This window comes from Jaculus jaculus, chromosome 2 (assembly GCF_020740685.1).
Source record: "Jaculus jaculus isolate mJacJac1 chromosome 2, mJacJac1.mat.Y.cur, whole genome shotgun sequence".
In the NCBI taxonomy this organism is placed as follows: Eukaryota; Metazoa; Chordata; class Mammalia; order Rodentia; family Dipodidae; genus Jaculus; species Jaculus jaculus.
In genome coordinates this window covers 205390564-205405228 of record NC_059103.1, presented here as the reverse complement: position 1 = coordinate 205405228, position 14665 = coordinate 205390564, and the positions used below count along the sequence as shown (strand labels likewise).

The following is a 14665-nucleotide window of genomic DNA, read 5'->3' as shown; positions in this document are numbered from 1 at the left end:
TGCATCAGCTCCCCATGTACTAAGGTGGTAGGTGTGAGCTACCACAGCTAGATGAAAGGTTTCTTTTTCAACCAAAACATAGCTTTGTTTGTCCCCAATTTATAAATCATCCTCACCACCAGAGGAGTTCTAAGCACTTTGTAATAAAAGCCACAAAAGGGTCATAACAGGAAAGAGACATGAGAGGTATGAATGGCAAAAAGTAACATCAAGACAAGGGACAAGCAGCCAGCTGGAATTTAGCCCCAACTTTCCCAGAAACCTAGGGAGGATTTTATTAAATAGAAGAAAGGTTTGGGCTTTGTATTCCCATTAGGAGAGCAAAGCAGAAAGAACTAAGTGCCGATACAAAGTAGGCCTCAACTGTCGTCGGGATGGTGCAAGGAGGGAGCGGGACATGGATGTCCTGGCTTTCAAGGGAGGACTGTGGGGCCTGGTTCCTCTGCTCCTGGCCCAGGACCTTCCCAGCTGGGGTTGAGGCTTCCATTTTTATCCAACTCACACTGTGGCTTCTTTGGGGAGACTACATACTCCCCTAAGGACAAGAAAGAAGCAATGCCTTGATATCAGCCCTAGAGGGACTATGGCCCCTTGACTTCAGCACTGGAAAACTGTCACTGGCCTTCTGGCTTCAAGAGTGTGTTGTGAGGAGGAATAAACAACTGTGGCTTTTTAAGCTGCCCAGAGTGTGTTTCTTGTTACAGCAGCCAAAGGAGATTCATACAGCTCTTAAGGACATCCTACCCTCCCCCAGTTACCTGCTAGATTCACAGTTTCCAAAGAGATGATTCACTTTTCATAGCACGCCATAGAAATGAACACAGTTCTTGTAAGGGCAGCAGATCACTGTGGTTGCCCCTATGTTTCAGACAGAGAGCACCTTAGTCCATTCAGGCTGCTGTGACAATACACCCTAGTCTGGGCCATCTGCACACAGCATGGCTGCCACAGTCCTGGAGGCTGACGCCCAAACTCAAAGCTCTAGGTCAAGTGGCGCCTAGGGCCAGCAGACCCTCTGCCTCACAGATGGTGTCCTCGGTGGCACCCTTACAGGGGAAGGTGAACAAGCTCTGAGGCCTCTTTATAAAGGCACTACTCCATTCCTGAGTGCCAAAGACTCTATCTGAGTTTCAAGGGGTTCAACATGACCCCCAAGACAAGCAGCTGGGTCATAACAGAGCAGCGACTTATAATGACCCCTTTGAGCCTCAGAGCGTGCCTTTCACTAAAACACGTGTTCTCTCTCCTTGAACAATTTGTAATTTCCACCTCATCCACCTCCCAGAGCCAAATAATAGCTGGGCCATGGCCAGGATGCTAGATGGCTAGCTGCGGTTCTGGAAGGAGGCACATGAGAAGGAGTTCAGGGACTGTGAGGACAGCTGGAGGGCCTGGGCATCTGAGAAAGGAGCCCGTGGTCTATGGCCACTGCAGCTGGGAAGCCAACCCCACAGCGTGTTTCTAGAGTCAGCCTTGGCAGTGCCTCGCAGTGGCAGGCCCTATGGTCAGCATCTGCCTCCTTCCCCATGGAACAGAGGGTAAGGGAAAGGGTAGAAGCGATCTTCTTGTAGGCCAGCTCTTGTAGGCCAGTTTTAAGAAGCCAGAACCTTTAGTTCCCAGTATTTACAATAGCAAAAATCGATGGTAAATGATAGGTGATGATGGATAACAGATAGATGATAAATTCATCAATACATGAGAGCATTAAGAAAGCAAAATAAAGTGGCAGCAAGCATCCCGCCCCAGTGGAGTTGGGAGGGCGTGTGCCCTGGGTCAGGTTCATAGCTGCAATAATAAAAAGGCCTCAACCCAGGTGGCCTTGGAGCAGCAGAAATGCATTGTCCTCAGTTTCTGGAGGCCAAAATTCTAAAGTGGGAGTGTCAGCAGGCTGAGGCGGGTGTGCCCAGGCCTTTCCCAGCATCTGGTAGCCTTGGGTGTTCCTCCTACGCCTCATTATTTGTCTTCTGTTGTGCCCATCTGTCTGTCCCTGGGTTCAAGTTCTCTTAATTTCATCTGTGTGTGTGTTGCTAGGAGCAGTATGCATGTGTGTATTCTCTGTAGCACCCTAAACACCTTGCAGTGGGGTGAAGGACACTTCCTGGGATGGCTGGAGAAGAGTATCAGATGACCGACTCCATCACTAGTCGGCCCTTTCCTGTGTTCAGCTGGGGTCTCTTACTGTTACTGGAGCCCGGGTGGTTCTCTGGTCCCCAGTCCCTGCTCCCTTTTGTGGGGCTGGGGTTGCAGGTATACATGGGCATGCCCAGATGTTTATGTGAGATCTGGAGATTTGAGCTCAAGTAGTTTCAGGCTCTCTTAGCACCCCATGCTTGTGCAGGAAGCACACTTCTGCACTGAGATATCTCTCTTTTAAAAAATATTTATTTATTTGAGAGTGAAAAGGAGAATGAATATGGGTGCACCAGAGCCTCTAGTCACTGCACATGAACTCCAGACACACACGCCACCCTGTACATCTGGCTTACGTGGGTTCTTGGGAGTTGAACCTGGGTCCTTAGGCTTCGCAGGTAAGCTACCTGAACTGCTAAGCCATGTCTCCAGCCCACCCCACTTATTTTCTTAAAGAAGAGACATCAGTCTGGCTGCATTAGGACCATCCTTGATGACTATGAAGGAAGACTCTCTCTCAAACATGGTCCCACTCTAGGGTGCTGGGTAAGGACTCCCAAAGTTCTTCAGGAGGAAACATAGGTCCACCTACCACAGTGCTGTCTCTCTGACGTCACCGAGGCCATCCTCAGAGGCTGCTGCTGAGTGCTGAGGACCAGAAACAAGGCTGTAAGGGAATTATGCCCGACAGCATCAGGGGCACAGGCCAAGCTTCCCTCCGCCTGTTCTTTCACGATGATACTCAGGGCCAGGAAAAGCCTGTGGGAGAGCCTCACTGCATGTCAGAGCCTCCGAAGTCCTCAGAGCTCTGGGCTCCTCAGCAGGGTCTCTGGGCTCAGGGAAGGTGTGGTGGGGGTGACTTTGGCAGGTGCTTAGCAAACTGCTGAAGGGTAGTGGACACAAATATCAATGCAGCTCCTTATGTGAAGGGTGGGGGACAAGCCTGTCCTATTTGGTGTCTTGGCTCTTGGAGGCTGATTCTTTGATAGGCTCGAGTGAAGAGGCAGAAAGACTGGGGAGGGAACCTTCCCTAAGCTCTAGGGAGCCTGGGTCCCAGGCCCCTGTGAGATGGGGAGTGAGGCAGAAACCTGCGTTCACCTAGCTCACCAGCAGGCAGCCTGAACCTTGTGAATGTCCAGGGCATCCGTGTGTTTTCCACACTAGAGAACACTTGGGAACGCTGACGTAGGCAAGGTCTCACTCTGCATGTGGAGCCGCGGCTCCCTAGGGAGAAGCAAGGGCTCTGGTGTCCACTGCTTCCTATAAGAAAGGTGCCCTGGACTCTGACCAGCTAGAGACCTTGTCATCTTTCATGACTCAGTTACACCTGAACTATGGGCCCCATTGCAGGGCCTCCCTCAAGGCCGTCACAATCATGAGTCCGAGGGTAGGCTAGGGCCTGGCTAGCTATTCTTGGTTGTCAGGGCATATTCTTGATGACATCGTCCCTGCAGTTACCATGGTCACCACGAATCCGGAGAAAATGCTTCAAGTGTGTGTTGGTGATCAAACTGAGTGGATCACAAAAAGCAACTCTGATTGCTGGTTGATTTATTTTTATGTCCCTAAAATACATCTTTCCCTGCTTTGTTCCTCCCTCCCTCTTTCCTCTTTCTTCTTCCCTCCCCCTCTTTCCCTCTCCTTTCCTCTCCTTCCTCTTCCTCTTTCTCCTCCTCCCCCGCCCCCACTCTGCCCTGGGGCTGTCACTTCTCTCATTTTATTTCTGGCTCTGATCTACACACTTGAAATGCAAGTGCGAGTTACATCCCAGCCGTCTGTTGAGCTCCTCCATCTCTGTTAGCGTATATCAGCTTTCCTGGCACTTGCCAGCGAACAGACACCATATAGTCTGCTTCCTTACACGTCTCTCTGCTCCCTGGTCCCAGAACAAGACTGTGGCACTCCTGTTGCCCACAGCATCGTCAGTGAGACTTCCTCCTTGAGACAGAGGTGAGCCCAGCACTGGTGGCTATGGCAGGAACAGAGAAACTTAAAACAGAGAGGGGGCGTGGGGGAGCAGTTCACATTCGGAGCCCAAGGATCACCGAAAATGACAGAGAGCGCCTCTTACTCCTTGGTTTTGCCTGAAAGCAAGCCCAGGGAGGTGATGGGAGACTATGTTCCACGCCCAGAGCCAGTGTCTGGCAGTCTGAGCTCACACCAGTCTCTCCTGCTGTTTTCATTTTTCTCTCATTTGCACTCATTTCAGCCAAAAACCTGATTGCATAATGCCATTGCTAATTATACCCTAACTGAAATCTTGGGCAAGTAACTTATCCTTGTTGAGACCCCTTGGTGATAGCGGGGGAGGAGAACATCTGACAACAGAGCTGGTGAGGAGGCTTGGGGAACAGAACCCGCAGTTTAGCCCAAGGCCTGTATTGTGTGTGCGGGCACATGCATGTGTTGGGGGGGGTACATGCGTTGATACCTGGTACAGTGTGATTGCTGGGAGTGTAGATAGGAGGGTTAATTCTGTCAGGGATTTCTCCTTTCTCCTTCATTCATTGGCTGTCTCATCTGAGCAAGTTCCTTTGCTTTTGCCTTGATGTTCCCACCTGTGAAATGGGTGTCACTCTTCCACTTCTCTGTGGGAGTATTCAGTAATCTGTGTCAGCACCCAATGCCTTGTAGACCTTCAGTATTTGGTAGCTATGTTAGCTTCTTTTTAGGAAGAAAAAAGTAAGACTGGTAGGAAAATGGTAAATAAGAAGATTAAAGAAGTACTTGTTTTCTTGCTTTATATGCTGTCTTAACTGTGGAAAACAGAGCTGTAAATTTTAGACTCGGCATCTTTTAACCACCACTGCTCTGCATTCTAGACATTTCTGCGCATTCCAAGGGCCCTGCTCATTCCAGAGCCAAAATATTATCTTGTCAGTTGACTCTCTTGATGTTTTTTGCAAATTAACAAACCAAAGAAAACATGACGTGGCTGGATTCTTGAACTGGGTCCTTGGGCCTGGCCACATCCTGTGTGGTGATCAACATTATTCCCCAGGGTGGGTGGAAATCTATCATTTTCTGACACTGACCACTCTGGCCTCAGGCCCTCTTGGGGTCACCCCACAGTTCTCTTCAAGGCTGACTCGACAGATATCTAAGACCTTTCCTGTCTGGTAAGTCCCAGGGTGAGACTAGTCTGAAAAGCCCAAGGAGGGTTCCTCAGGGACAACACTGCAGCTTGGGAGTGAGTAGTGTTGCTGGATGTGTAGAAATAGAGAGAAAATAACCGTTCAAAGGACCCACCATGAGCTCAGATAACATAACAGCATGAGGAAGGAGATGACCTAAAGTGCTGAGGTCAGTGGCGAGGGAAGGACCTTCTAAAAAGATGCTGGAGAGATGGCTCAGCAGTTAAGTGCTTGCCTGTGAAGCCAAAGGACCCCAGTTTGATGATCAAATCCCCAGGACCCATGTCAGCCAGATGCACAAGGTGGCACATACATTTGGAGTTTGTTTCAGTGGCTGGAGGCCCTGGCGTGCCCAATTCCTTCTCTATCTGCCTCTTTCCCTGTCTGTCACTCTCAAATAAATAAAACTAAACAAAACAAAAAATTAAGATGATATTTGAGCTGAGAACCTAGTGAGAGGCCATCATGCCCACACAGAGGTGACCAGTAAGCGAGCCATCCCAGGCAAGGACTGTCAAGTGCCCGAAGGAAAGGCCTTGCATGTCTCTGAACAAAGATTGCCAGGGAGCCTGAGTCTGCTGGAGGAGAGGAGACTGGTTAGAGGCATGAGGAAAAAAAGGTGGAATCTTGTTGCTCACAAAGGAGTTTATAAGTCCTAGCAGGAAAAGTAGTAGTATTTAATCTGAGTGTGATAATCACTGAAGATTTTTCTTCAAAGACATGCGTAATAGCCAATTTCACATTGCTGGCAGAAAACACCTGCCCAAGAGCAGATTGTTGGAGGAAAGGGTTTATTTTGGCTTATAGACTCTAGGGGAAGCTCCATGATGGCAGTGGAAAATGATGGCATGAGCAGAGGGGTGGGCATTAACCCCTTACCAACATCAGGTGGACAACAGTAGCAAGAGAGTGTGTCAAACACTGGCAAAAAGAAGCTGGCTATAATAACAATAAGCCCACCCCCAACAATACACTGCCTCCAGGAGGCTCCAATTCCCAAATTGCCACCAGCTAGGGATCTAGCATTCCGAACACATGAGTTTAGAGGGACACCTGAGTCAAACCAACATACCATGTTATCTAGAATGGGCAGTGGCCTTTTAATTCACCCACAAAATACAGCTCACTGAGGCCCTGTATGCATTTTGGGTTTTGTTAATGTTATCCAATACGATGGTCAGCAATCAGACAATTCCATGGCAATGTGAATTTGTGAGCAGCAGTCAATACAGCTGTAAATCTTAAGCATGTGATTTTCACTTTAAGCATATAAATTATACTCTCTGCCCCATTCTTTGGCTCAAGGCTAGCAGCTGAATATAAAAATCTTGTCTGGAACTCCTTCTGTGAATTTTTCACAAAGCCATAAACAAAATCTGTGGCCCATGATTTTTAGTTGTGAGTTCTTGAGAGTGGAATGTCTGTGGGCAGCCTGAGCTTAATGACTGGCAGGCCCACAGTGACAAACACAGCTAAATAGGTGGCTCTCGGCAGACACTGGACCTGGCTGGTGAACACAAGTGTGTACATCTAGAAATCTTAAACTTTTTAAAATATATATTTATTTATTTACTTACTTATTTGTGAGAAAGAGGCAGATATCGCCAGGGCCTCCAGTCAATACAAAGGAACTCCAGACACATGTGCCACCTTGTGCATGTGGCTTGTATGGGTTCTGGGGAAATGAACCTGGGTCCTTACGCTTTGCAGGCAAGTGCCTTAACCGCTAAGCCATCTCCCCAGCCCAAGCTCTAACTTTTGTGGGTGACACTTATGATACTTTATGGAGGGAATGTGATGCCCTTCTTAATTCTGTCATTCTGCCAAAAGTTATAACTTCGCTGTAAAAACAGCATGCTGTCAAGTCCAGCGGGCTCAGGGGAGAGGGATCAATGTTCCAGAAGCACTGCTGCACCTCTGTTGGCTTCTGAGGTCAGCCAAATAAGGAACGGGGCGTGTTCAGAGCAGACTCACTTCCTCTGGAGGTGCAATGGACTGGCGTTAAGTAAACTCATGCTTAGAAGGTCACATAGCTGGCTGTGAAACACAAATGATTCTTGATTCATTCTCAGGCAGTGCCTGGAGCTTTGCCCAAAGAGAGGCGCACTCTCTGGCCTCAGTTCCTAAGTTCCCAACAAGCCCCAACGTTTAAAAAGAAGCAAGACTTCAATTCCTCCCTGTCCTTAATTTCCTTTAGAGGAAGGACTGGAGAGCTGCTGGCCAGGGACGGGGTGGGGGTAGTCCTTACGGGGATGAGGTCAACGTGCTGCTGTCTGCAGACTGAAGGGCAGGGCTGGGAGCAGCAGGCCTTTCCCACCTCAGCTTCTCACCCCACCATCAGAAAGAAGACCATCTGGTCTGTCGAGGAAGATCGTCCTGATGCCAATTTTATTTGGAGGAGAGAGCAGGCTGGGCCACCTTCTGCCTGAGATCATTGTCCACCTGCTTTTGAGGGAATCACCTGACATTCTGCTTCCTGCCAAATCACAGATGTGTTAAGTGTAGCTCCAGGAGCTGGGAGGGGAACTCAAGTTGGAAGGATTTCAGTGACGAGTATTTTGGCTGTCTGGGATGCAAGTTCAGGCTCCCTGGGTCCTCAGAACACCCATCATCAGAAACTTGTGGTGAGCGGCAATGTCAATGGTTCAGGTTTTCAAAACCCATTCTGAACCGGGCATGGTGGCAAGTGCCTTTAATCCCAGTACTTGGGAGCCAGAAGTAGGAGGATTGCCATGAGTTCGAGGCCACCCTTAGATTACATAGTGAATTCCAGGTCAGCCTGAGCTAGAGTGAGACCCTGCCTTGAAAAAAAACAAAAATTCTGTCTTCCCTGGACCTCCCCACATCTCCTCAACTCACATTTCTTTCCACACTGCTCCAGTGATCATGGGAAAAGACACCCAATGCTCCAGCCCCTTCCAGAAATGACCTTCAGTTCTTGTGGACTCAGTTCTCACACCTTGTCTAGAGCCTAAAAGACCTCAGCAAGCATACCAGCTTTGGTTCCCACTCCTTGGATCTCCCTGGATTGGGAAAGCTAACAATTTCACTTCTCATCATGATGCTCTTGTCAGCAGAACCCACAATGCCCAGAGCATCAGGAAGTTCATCCTCAACCACAGGCACTGGTCCATCATCTTCACCCCTTCATGCCCAGCCACTCTCCCTGGCCTTCTGCATACAGCACACAGAGCTGGTCCAGGGTTCCCTGAGTACCAGGTCTCCACCTTGTGCCCATCCTCATGCTATAACTACCTACCTTTCAGGGTACGGGTACACCATGACCTCCATCACTGTAACCACTACTGCTTACACATACACGTGTGTGTGTGTGTGTGTGTGTGTGTATGTGTGTGTGCATGCGTGCAGAGAGAGGCATATGCCTATGTACACAGAATCATGCCCAGAGCTGGGGGCTGGTTAGTTCTTTCCACACTGACTAACTATAACTTTACTCATGCTACTGACACCAACTTCTTTGCACAGTGGCTGCTCATTTCATTGTGGGAGGCTGAGTAGGAAGGACCAGACCCATTCACTGAGTGGAAAACCAAGGTGCAGAGACCGCAGTAGAACTGTGCTTGAATCAAGCTTGCCTGGGTCTGCAGGGAGCTCTCCAAGACCCACATCTGTGTCAAGGAGGAGATCCAGGTGTGGCCTGGACATTGTGTGGGGCTTCAGAGAGGGTGACAGGTGACTCAGGCTGATTCCCAACAACAGAGCATGGTGAAGAGTGGTAGGCTGCCTGCCAAGCTGTACCCGCCGCAGCCTTGGGCCTAGGACTGGTCAGCAACCAGACAGCACAGGGCGGGGAGGCCAGGCCAGTGCAGCCCGGCAGCCAGCCCAGCCCATGAGCACTAGGCCATTGCCAATCACCTCATAAGCATTCCCTGTACCTCATGCGGCCCAGAGGAGTCCTTTCACATCTCCTGCCCTGATGTGGACACCACGACCCCTCTTCCTACTTCAGAGGGAACCAGGACTCCCACCAGGACTCAGACTCATTAGTGTTGGCCCTCGCACCCAAAAACCCACGCCTGTGTCCTTCCTCCAGCTCTGCCTTAAACTGTTCAGAGCAATCACAGCATCCTGACCAAGAACAGCCCTGCTAAGGAAAGCAAGCTTGGGTCCTCCTCAGACTCAAGAGGCTCCAAACCAGCCCTTCCCCCAGTGTGTCAGGTGGCTTGAAATGCCAGGGCTTGCCCCAGTGCAGAGCTTCAGCCTTTCCGAGGCCACAGACAGCAGCTGTGCAAGTTCAGCTAATAAAGGATGACAAGAGCCACAAAGACAAGGCTGGACCTGTCTTTAGGCGATGTTGACTTCTTTACCACTGCTGTGAGCACGCCGCATCATTAGGATAGACCGGTGCTTCTTTCTTTCTACAATGTCGAGATGAGTGGCCATCTTGAGACTCACAAGCCAGTTTTTTCTACTTGATTTCACTGAGTACCCCTGCTGTGTCTTGAAATCATGACCAGTTCTCTGTTCCACCAATCTTAATGACAATTATCTTCACCACTCAAATCACACACCATGCTTCACACGATTTACATATCGTGTGCATGTTACAGGAGAACTAAAGACTGGGTAAAGAGGCCATGGTATTTTCAAAGGCAATGCAGAAGGCAGTGCAAACAGTGAACACAAAATGCCAGGTCTTGTAGCCTCACTACAGGTACTTGGGTACTGGGTTAGGAATTCCAGAGAAGTTGGGGGCGAGGGGGCAGAAAGCTTCCACACAGGTGATCATGACAGCATGGAGAGCCAACCTGAGCTGAGTCCAGCAAGGTCAGAGGTTCACGTGGCAGTCTCCTGAGCACAGCCTGCGAGTGCACCCTGGAGTGGCTTGTGGCAAAGTGAGGAGTCTGAGTGCCATGCTGTGGGATGAGCTGTGTCTCCCTTCATAGATCTTGGATAAGGAGTTTGTGTGATTCCCGGTCTGGTGCATTCAATGAGCTCACTGGCACAGCTTTCCATGAGTGAGAAATCATGTGTCAGTCTGTGCCTGGTGGCTGGGCTAGGTGGGTGGTGGTGGCTCACGTGTGAAAACAAAATGCAATACTTTATTTATTTGAGAGAGAGAGGCAAATAGAGAGAATGAGCACACAGGGGCCTCTAGCCACTGCAAATGAACTCCAGATGTATGCGCCATCATGTGTATCTGGCTTACTTGGGTACTGACGAATCAAACCAGGATCCTTAGGTTTCACAGGCAAGTGCCTTAATAGCTAAGCCATATCTCCAGCCCCAAGATGTATATTTACTAAATTAAACCTACCATGTGCCAGGCTAACGCATAACTCGACCTTGAAGAGCTGATGGTGCATGCTATTGCTAAAGGGGGGTACAGCAGACGAGGGTTCAAAGCACTGGTCTTTTATATGACTTTGCTCAGTGAATGAAAGGACAAGGACACATCCAAAGATACCGTAAGTATCATGGCTAGAATGTGGTCAGAAGGGGCTGTCTTAGAAAATTCCTCTCAGGCTTCATAGTCAGCACTGGACCACCACACATGCCACGTATCTGCCCCAGAGGGACCACCAAGCTGAGGACCCAGCAGAATCTCAGCTACCCTCGGCCCTAAAGGGGGATCCTACATGTGGCATAACACCCAAGAAGAGTTTGTTTTCTGGGCTGCGGGGCTTGGGCTCAGGTGGGCTCCGAGGTAGGTTATCATTTCTTGTCCTTCGTGCCTCTGTTTCCTCAGCCTGGAGCTGCTGGCCGACGGTCAGTATGCTTTTGGACTGCCCTTCTACCCCGCCTATGAGGGCCAGTTCTCTCCAGAAGAGAAGAGCCTGTCCCTGAAGATCATGCAGTACTTCTCCAACTTCGTCAGATCCGGGTATGTGGACCACGGCTCCCATTCTACTCCTGCACCCCTTCCCAACCCCCACCCAAACATAAAGACCGCTGGGTGTCAGCGGACCCTCGTGCCTCCCTAGACATGAAGGTTTCCGACACTCGCTTGCTCCCTGCCTCATTCTCCCTCTCCAGCCAAAGCGACCTTCGTGTCAGCGATGAATCTTCATGAGGGAAGCTTCTCGTTTCCAACCTCTTGCTCAGACACGTTGGGTGGTTCTAGATCAGAGTTTCTCATTCTTAGTAGTGTTGACACTTTGGTCCAGATAAATTGTGTGTGACCTGTGTGTGTGTGTGTGTGTGTATGTGTGTGTGTGTGTGTGTGCGTGCCCTATGGGTAGTTGAAACACCCGTGGCCCCTGTGCACTGAACACCGCTGTGCATCACTATGAAAAGGTACCTGGCACATGGCTTAGAGGAGGAAAGCTTTATTTTGGCTCACAGTTTGTTGTTTGGCTTGGCCTTGAGCAGGACATTATGGCCACAGGAGTGTGTAAGCATCATCTCCTCATAGCAGATAGGAAACAGAGAAAGACGGGAAGACAGGATTGCCTCACAGGCCCTCACCGGTAACTTATTTCCTCTAGCTAGGCCCTGCTTTGCAAAGGTTCCAAAACCTCAAAAAATAGCCCCACTAGCTGGGGAACCAAGCCTTTAACATATGCTTGTTGGGGACGCTTTTTGTTCAAACTCTAACACTAAACCCTGTTCTAGTTATGAGAATAAAAATATATTTCTGGTAGTCAGACTTGATGGTGTACATCGTAATCCCAGCAATCAGGAAGCTGGGACAGGGGCATTGAGAGTTCCAGACCAGCCTGGGCTATATAGAAAGAACCTGTCTTACAAGATAAAATGAGCCAGATGTAATCCCAGCACTCAGGAAGCAGAGGTAGGAGGATCACCGTGAGTTCGAGGCCACCCTGAGACTACATAGTGAATTCTAGGTAAGCCTGGGCCAGAGTGAAACCCTACCTCAAAAAACAAACAAACAAACAAACATGAAATGAATTCCTGAGGCTTTGCCCAAGGCCTCCTTGGTGCTAGGAGGAGAACTTGTCCCCCATGGGGTGTACCACTGCCTTAGTGTACTAACGCAGATAAGCCCCCCCTGGCTTGCAGTGTCTCCCCCAGCTCCCTCTTCCTTCCCATGAACCCCTGGTCCAGGCCAGCAGTGTACCACCTTCCCAACGTGCTGTCCCTCCCCATCGTGGCAGTTTGTGAGCTTATCCGCATTTCTTTGCACTTAGGGGAGGTAGAAATGGCCCTGACCCAGTTATGAGCTACTATCGACCTGAAATAGTAAAACCCAGCATAAACCAAAGCCATACAGAATAAAGGTTTATGCAGTTTGTATGGAAGTTGCCTAGAAAAAAGACAGCTCTTGTAACTGGGGCTTGAGTGTCCCTGAGGAGGAGGCGTTTACAGTGCATGCCTTCACAGAACATTCCGATGAGCAAAGCTGAGCTGCTCCATGCAGAGAGAGTGTCAGGCCTGGGCAGGTGCTGAGGGGAGGAAGCGCTGGGTGGAAGGGGGCTGCTGGGATGGGTAGTCGGAGCCCGCCGAGAGTTCCTGGCCAGCAGGTGCCGAGAAGCTTCTGAGAAGGTGTGATTGTCGCTTTCATGGGAGCTTGACCTGAGAGGGCTAAGGTGGCTCTAGCTCCATGTTCCTGCCCTGGGCCTGGACAAGCCCTGAGAGAGTGGTGATCCTTCCAGATCGAAGGACATCAGGACAGAAAGGGCACACTGGGCTTCCAAACATTCTGAAAGATAGGACAACACTCTGGCCTGAGTGATGCCACTAACACGAATTTCCATCTTGCCTTTGTGAGTATGGCTTATGTGGAGCATTTTCATGTCTAAGTGGTCTGTGGTCCCTAGCTAGAGGCTCTATCGAGGGGGTTCTGGAACCCAAGAGCAAGTTAAGTGTGATACGTAGTGGCATAGGGAAAGTTCAGTTTCCCGCATGGAATTTTTTTTTTCTTATTATTTCCCCAGAAATCCCAACTACCCACATGAGTTCTCGCGGAAAGCACCTGACTTTGCAGTGCCCTGGCCTGACTTTGTCCCTGGAGCCGGTGGACAGAGCTATAAGGAGTTCAGTGTGCAGCTTCCCAATCGGCAGGGCCTGAAGCAAGCTGACTGCTCCTTCTGGTCCAAGTACATCCAGGCTCTGAAGGCTGCAGGTAGCTGAGCAGGGGTGTATGGGGGGGGGGTCGTGTTGACCTTAGTACCTGCTGACTGGCCACGTATCTGGTCTACGGTGGGTACTACTAGTGGCACAGCCCCTTCCCTTCGACGGGAGCCTCTTGTTCTGGTGGGGCAGGAAGGGGGAAGCAAGAGCAGGGCCCAGGAGGGAAGGCTGAGAGGTGAACAGCAGCCAGCGGCACTGGTGCATGGAGTCGTCCTGTGTGACTCAATGGAAAACCTAGGAGAGGCACCTCTGGTCAGGGTGAAAGATGACTTTCCACCTCTTGCGGCTCCAGAGAGTTAAGGGAATCAAAGAAGCCACCGCCAAAGCATTAGGAATATAGAGATGATGTGATTCCTTTGAGAAGCTTCTGGAAGAGTGGAAAAACAAATGGCACAACTCCAAAAATGTCATCTGTCTTTCCTGGTGGCAGGCTTGCACCCAGGCTGTCAGGACACAGAGAAGGGCCCCTCATGTCTCAGGAGGGCTGGAGAGTTCCCCTGAAGGGGCGCTTTGGAAAAGGGTTTGCAGCCCAGGAGGGGTAGAGTGGAGCACAGGCAAAGAAGAAATCTTGCCTCATGTAGTTTAGATGCCCAGCTCTGCTTCTAGTTTCAAGGCCAAGTGATCTGTTGACAAAGCTAAGCACCTGGCACCCTTGTCAGGCTCTGAAGCCTGCAGACGAACCAGGGGCTGCGGCGCCTCTGCTGAGCGTGACTACGAAGTGACAGCGGGGCTGGGCGCTTAACCAGAGGCAGAAGGACAGTCCAGGTCGCTTCAGGCCCAACCTGCCCTCGCCTTCTGTTTCAGATGGAGCCAAGGACAAGCAGTTGTCAGCCAGTGAAGAACAGGACTTGGCAGTGGGGCCTGTGCTGCAAGAAGACCTCCCGAGTCCCCCAGAACAGGGCCCCAAGAGCTATGACAAATAACGAAGTCCTGGAACCCCCTCCTCCAACCCCGCCCTTGACTGCCCCCGACGGTGACGCCATACTGCAGTATGTTGTTCTCAATAAACTGTCCCCTGCAGTGAAGCTTCCATGGTTCTGAGTCGTGACTTTAAAGCCGTTCTTGGTGACCCCACACTAGACGTTTGTCAGTCTTCCTGAGCTCTGAATCCCAGGTCTCGTCCTCTGCACCAGGCCCTGCACCAAGTCTTGGGAAACAAGGGAGAAAGAGAGCCAGGCAAACAGAAGACAGTGGCTTGGGAACCAGGGCTTCTTGAGTCACAGGGTCAGCTGTGTGGAAGAAAAGATTTACTGAAGAAGGTTCTAGAATGGAGATAGAAGACCAAGACCAAGTGAGGCTAGCACAGCCATCTAGCAAGATACAAGATGCTCTGAGCCCAAGCCGTG

The 14665-nt window shown here is 50.3% G+C and overlaps 1 protein-coding gene across 1 annotated transcript in view; it reads left to right on the top strand.

Moving 5' to 3' along the window:
• Positions 1-14344, top strand: part of Tg (thyroglobulin) — a 226295-nt gene extending 211951 nt beyond the window's left edge. The window contains exons 46-48 of the mRNA XM_004656332.2: positions 10975-11109; positions 13124-13311; positions 14124-14344. Of these exons, the coding sequence (XP_004656389.2) occupies positions 10975-11109; positions 13124-13311; positions 14124-14242 (442 nt within the window). The 3' untranslated portion in view covers positions 14243-14344. The remainder of the gene's footprint in view (positions 1-10974; positions 11110-13123; positions 13312-14123) is intronic.
• The last annotated feature ends 321 nt before the right edge of the window (positions 14345-14665 follow it).